Source organism: Morus notabilis, unplaced genomic scaffold, assembly GCF_000414095.1.
Source record: "Morus notabilis unplaced genomic scaffold, ASM41409v2 Scaffold802, whole genome shotgun sequence".
NCBI lineage: Eukaryota > Viridiplantae > Streptophyta > Magnoliopsida > Rosales > Moraceae > Morus > Morus notabilis.
In genome coordinates this window covers 177002-183001 of record NW_010358472.1, presented here as the reverse complement: position 1 = coordinate 183001, position 6000 = coordinate 177002, and the positions used below count along the sequence as shown (strand labels likewise).

The following is a 6000-nucleotide window of genomic DNA, read 5'->3' as shown; positions in this document are numbered from 1 at the left end:
TATTTATTTAATATATTTTTAATATATTATTATTTAATATATTATTACATGTTTTCAAAAATTAAACCACCAAACGCAGTTTCAGTTTTTTTTAAAACTGAAATCAATCTCTAAATAAAACTACCAAACGCATTTTTAGAAATAATTCAAAAATGAAACTAAAAACGTTTTCATTTTCATTTTCGTACAGAAAATAAAAACGTTTTGGAACCAATTCCAAACGCACCCGTAAGTTTCAAAGAAGCAAATATCCATCACAATTCACAAGTACAAACTTAAGAAAACCCATGTGATCAAAAAGAAAGGTCGAGCAAGCAGAATGGAGGCCATAAAAGTTTAAGCTTAAAGTTAAACTCCTTTAAAACTCCAATATTCTTTATATATAGGCCTCATTAAAAACTCCCGTTAGCAAAACTAGGCCTCGTTCATTTCACTAATTTGAGTTTTCAGTTTTAGATTTTTACAGTCAAAAGCTTCAGAAAATATCACATCTAACTTTTTCTGTTACAGTTAAAAGCTCTCAGAAAATGTCATGTCTCAATTCGAATTGAAAAATCGAATCTGCAAAGTAAACGAGACCTTAGTGGGAAAATCTAGGAAAAAAAAGAGGTCCATAGTACTTTCATTTACAGATGATGAGAAGTAGCTTAAGCAATGTAGGTTTTAAGCAAGCTCAACAATAAATTAAGCTAAAGTACTACGTTTTTAAGGCAATATCACAAATTTGGCCTGTTTTGTTCATAAATTTGAAGAGAGAATTTTAAATAGAAATTTAAATTGGTACGAGAGAGAACAAAGTGGGAAAATAGTTTGAATTGTGATTCTCATTTATATATGCGCCCTGCATCAAATGCAAATATGCAAACGATGGAGTAAAAACATGGCACATATATCGAAAAAAAAATATATAGAGAGAAAGTCAGAAAGATTATTAGCTAGCTAGTTAAATTCAGTCCCATATAATGGTAATTTAATAGTATAAGAAATGGCAATATAATGTTATAATTAGAAATGCTAAATATGAATTCTTATAAATATAGAGAGAAAGATGGCTAGCTGGTTAGTTGAATTTAGTCCCATTCTAATTATATATCGATTATTTATAGCCAAGTACGGGTCTACCAAGCGAACGGGGTAGGCCTATTCTGCTGAATAATTAAACATTATTATGTCTGCAGGCAAACTTTATTATTCAAAAGGGTTATTGTCAGCTTTAAAATTTTCTCTCATGGCCCAGGTGTAAGATCATAAGCCAAGCATTATTAATCACTAGTCTAATATAAAAAATAAAATAAAAAACCTAGTCAGTATATAAATAAGAGACAACACGTACACGTTTTCCAAACAAAGTTAATTTCATAGCAATTTACTATCTAATTAATCTCTCCCATCACAGAAGCTAATTTCATCATATCGCAGAAGATCATCATCAAGAAATTATACTTGATCATCATGAGTAGTAAAGTAGAAGAAGAGTTGAGAAATTTCTCCACTGTATGGATTTTCGTCCTGGCATCACTCTGCTATTGTCACTTCATCGCCAAAATCATCAAACATGGTATAACAAGGTTCGTACTGATTCTCCCTGTGCTAATTCTCTTCTTTGTCTTGCCCCTAAAACTCACGACCATCTGTCTCGGAGGCCCAACTTCTTTCTTCATCGCTTGGCTCGCCACCTTCAAACTCATCCTCTTCTCCTTCGGTAAAGGCCCTCTTTCCTCCGACCCTCCTCACTCTATGGCACGCTTCATCTCCTTTGCTTGTTTCCCCGTCAAACTAGAAGAAAACCCAACAAATTCTACTACAAACGGAGATGATCCAAATTACCCAACTCCTGAAAAACCCGTCAAAAAACCCGCCCAAAAATCTCTTCATAGTTACCTACTCAAGGGCATAATTTTCTCCTCCATGTTCTTCGTTTACCAGAACAAATCCTCCCTTCATCCCAAGCTCTTCTTGCTTATGTACTCCGTATACACCTACACCAGCTTGGAGGTCATGCTCGCAATCGTCGCGGCTATAGTCCGAGCCTACCTCGGGGTCGAGCTCGAGCCCCAGTTCGACGACCCTTACATGGCGACATCGGTTCAGGACTTTTGGAGCAGGAGGTGGAACATTATGGTCTCCAAAGTGCTGCGTCCGACAGTGTACGTCCCCGTACGGACGGTGTCGAAGCACGTGGTGGGGAACAATTGGGCGGCGATACCAGGGGTGGTGGCGGTGTTCATCGTGTCGGGGATAATGCACGAGTGGATTTTCTACATCATCGGAAGGTCGAAGCCGACGGGGGAGATCGGGCTCTTCTTCGTCCTGCAAGGCGTGTGTATGGCGTTGGAGATCATCGTGAAGAGGATGGCCCACGGAAAGTGGAGGCTGCCGCCGAGGGTGTCGGGCACGATGGCGGTGTCGTTCGTGCTCGTTACCGCAGTCTGGCTGTTCCTGCCGGGCATGATGAGGTACAATTCCGATGTCATGGCATACAGAGAGATGGTCGGCCTCATTAGGTACGTCAAGACCCTTGGCTCTCGTCTTCGATTGATTGAAAAGGGCTCTAATTATTCCGTCTTCTCCTCTTTGCATAACCGAATATGATCGTGCTATGTATATATACGCGTATATATGCACGTATTTATGCGTGTATATATATATATGCATATATATGCACATGTATCGATCGATAATAAATGAATTATCTGCTGTATTGCAATTCATGACTCGGCAGGACGTGTGAGAGAGGATGAGTATTTTGCTTCTTTTTTTTTTTTTTTGATTAGTTTTAGCTAGCTATTGCAGGGATGGTATGTATTGATCATGTAACCTTTTTATCATTTTGAAGAAACATGGACCAATGTAATGCCACTATTTTCTATTTCCTAAAGTTTCGGGTAGTATTTTTTTTTTTTTTTTTCCTGAATTGCAGTATGTTTTGGGTTCATATTTTCCATGAGAATATAACTTGTAATAGAAGGTCAGTACTCAGCAGAAAGATCCGTTATTTGCTGAAATTATTATCGTGTCCCATTGGAAAAGGTCCTTTTTGAAAAAGTTTGTGGAGCAAGTGATAATTTATTGATTTACACGGACCCCTAATTACATGAACCCACCCCCCCAAAGCAAAGTCATGAGCACATTTTCATCACTTTGCTTTCGAGTGGCCCCCCATGAAAAGGAAAAAAATAATAATAATTTTAAAAAAAGAATTGCTAGTAGTACTAGAGCGCACATATTCAATATTGTTGGGGAATATTGTTCCCCACCATGAGAAATTTGAAATCGGAAGAAACGTCGGACCTATTTGGAGTTGATTTTGTTTTTGTTTTTGACGTTTTTGAGAAAGAAAAAATAAAAATGAGAGAGAAACGGCGTTGACCTACAATTAAAGACAAAAAAAATGAAATGAAAACGATTTTTTGATTTAGTGTAAAATGAAAGAGAAATGAAAAATGACTTTTAGTCATTTTTTTTATTTTTTTATTTCCGTTTTTTCCTCTCTCGAGCACACAGAGAGAGACATTAGTAGATTTTTCTATACTGAAAATAATCTCTTGATAGAATTAATAAACACATTTTTAAAAATAATTTTTGTCTGAGATTGAAAACATTTTCATGTAAAAAAATAAAATCATTTTAAAACGAATTCTAAATATAGTCGTCGTGTCGTTACCCTTTTTGTTGGTTTTATTTATTTATTTTTTTCTCCTATTTTGTTACTGTATATAGGCGGAGTCGGGCAAGATCCAATATATGATCAAACTAAAACAGAACCACTCAGCCGAAAAAGAAAAGGAAAATACTTAATATATTGTAAAGCATGAACATGAACAGAACTGTATGGTATATGATCGTGAGCAGAGCCTATTCTCCTAGGTAAATATATTGTAAAGCATCTTTTCATGTAATAAAGTACCACTATATATAGTCTATAAATCAGTTTGTATACGTGCATCAAAGTTTAATGCCACACGTCATAACTGTTCCATGCAATACATGAAGGTTCCTATTCTTAATTATTACATCTTATTAATTAGTTGATGGAATTTGTTTATACAATTCATTGAGGGACATAATACGTCCCTTTTTTTTTTTTGGCTTGATCGACTAGTATTATAGCGAAAATATTTTATACCACCATAAAGCACGAATATTATGTGTATATCCAACTCTTACCTGAATCTGCACTCTCTCTGTGAGCTCCTCCAAACAGGCAAAACCAACCACCAATTACAAGTGACAATCGCCAAACCAACCGTCAAAATAATCGACACGGCCGGGGGCACCGGGCCCCACCCTCTTTGCCGAGCTAATTGCTTGAGTCCAGCCTCCATGACCATGCACAATCCATGCAACACAAAGAACCAAGCCATTTCCCACGTGGGTTTCTTCCCGCACGTAATGTAATAGAGGACCATCTCGTGCATGATGCCGGACACGACCAATGTCGTGATAATCGCAACCACTTTGGCAGGGCCAAACCCGATTACACCCATCAATGTGTCTCGGGTCGGGTCGTAAACCGATTGCCTCAATATGTCCGAGGACATTCGGTTCCACCTTCTTCCCCAAAAGTCTTGCAAAGATGTGGCAAAATATGGGTGGTTTAATAGTGGGACTAGCTCATACCGGACCATAGTCCCAAAAACATAGAGCCAGGCTAACGCGGTTAGACCGTACAAAAATAATGTAAATTTTGGTGAATTATTTTCTTTGTAGATAGCATAGAAAAGGATTAATATTGGAAGCACGGTTCCTAGGAGTAATTTTGTGAGAGCTATCAAGGGTTGATTTGGAGAAGGTGAAATATTTTCCTTTATTTTGAGTGGAAAGACAGAAACTAGGGCAAAATCAAAGAAATTTTTGTGGGGGAAAAATAGAGGGCCTCGGTCGAAGGAGAAGAGGAGGAGCTTGAACGACGTGATCCATGCGATGAAGAAAGACGAAATTCCTCTGCCAAAGGCAGATGGGAAATGCCAAGGGAGAATAGAAAATAGGTAGAAGATAGGAAGGAGAAATAAGAGCCGCAATATGCCTTTTGGGATTTTTGTGACAAAGAAATAACAATAACCTAATGAACCCAATAATATCAGAAGAACTGGATGCATTGGATTCTTAGCTTCATCCTCCATTTTGTTTTTAAACCTTCTCTTTCTTAATTACTCCTTTCTCTCTCACACGCACACTAGTTATTGATCATTTCATCTGACTTAGTAAAAAGGGCAGTGGTGAAATTTCTTGGAGAAGACGATGGTTAAAAGTGTCAATTCAGTTTCAAGCGTTTCTAGTTGTTGCTTCTTCATGTTCATGGTGATCCCCGGGGATATACGTTGAGGCTATTCTAAACAATTTTATCATTCAAAGGATGTGAGTACAACGCCCCTTGTGGATGCCATAAAAAAAATGTAGAAAGCGATATTAATTTATAAAGAAAATAAGTGATATAAAATTACATGACACGAAAATATATAGTTGAATAGAAAAATAAAGTAGCAAAAAAATTTGACAAACTACAAATTGTACCAAAGCTCCAACAACCAGCTAACTTCCTTAAACAAAGAAAAAAAAAAAAAAAAAGGGAGAACTACATAGACACCGATTGTGTCCATTATGTTTTGCCTGAAGTAGCAGAGTTAATAACCCTAAAAAAAAAAAAAAAAAAAAAAGTAGCAGGGTTAATTGCGTTGATGCACCTTAATTTATTAGGCCCCGTTCATTTCATTGATTTGAGTTTAGAATTCAAGTTTTGTTACAGTAAAAAGTTCTCAAAAACAGTCACATCTAACTTTTTTATTACAGTAAAAAACTTTCACATAAATTCACATATCAACTCGAATTAAAAATTTAAATCAGCGAACTAAGAGGGTATTTGACAACTTACAATCTTGATAAAAAGGATGTTAAAATTTAAAATTTATTATAATTATAGTCCAATAGCTAACGGCCTTCACTTAATTGACGGAAAATACCCAAAATTTTTACACAAGTGTAATTGTTAGTTGACAAGTT

General features: G+C 36.5%; 2 protein-coding genes across 2 annotated transcripts in view; one reads left to right on the top strand and one right to left on the bottom strand.

The window, feature by feature from the left end:
* Positions 1 to 2902, top strand: part of LOC21396807 (probable long-chain-alcohol O-fatty-acyltransferase 5) — a 7667-nt gene extending 4765 nt beyond the window's left edge. Inside the window, exon 2 of the mRNA XM_010092676.2 lies at positions 1726 to 2902. Coding sequence (XP_010090978.2) covers positions 1726 to 2592 — 867 coding nt within the window. The 3' untranslated portion in view covers positions 2593 to 2902. The remainder of the gene's footprint in view (positions 1 to 1725) is intronic.
* A 1261-nt stretch (positions 2903 to 4163) lies between these two features.
* LOC21396806 (probable long-chain-alcohol O-fatty-acyltransferase 3) lies at positions 4164 to 5123 on the bottom strand. The gene has a single exon (XM_010092675.1). It carries the CDS (start codon positions 5121 to 5123, stop codon positions 4164 to 4166), a length of 960 nt encoding a protein of 319 aa, XP_010090977.1.
* Positions 5124 to 6000: the final 877 nt, after the last annotated feature.

Excerpts from the sequence above, each read along its gene's own strand:
- LOC21396806 (XM_010092675.1), bottom strand. The coding sequence starts at position 5,123 with ATGGAGGATGAAGCTAAGAATCCAATGCATCCAGTTCTTCTGATATTA.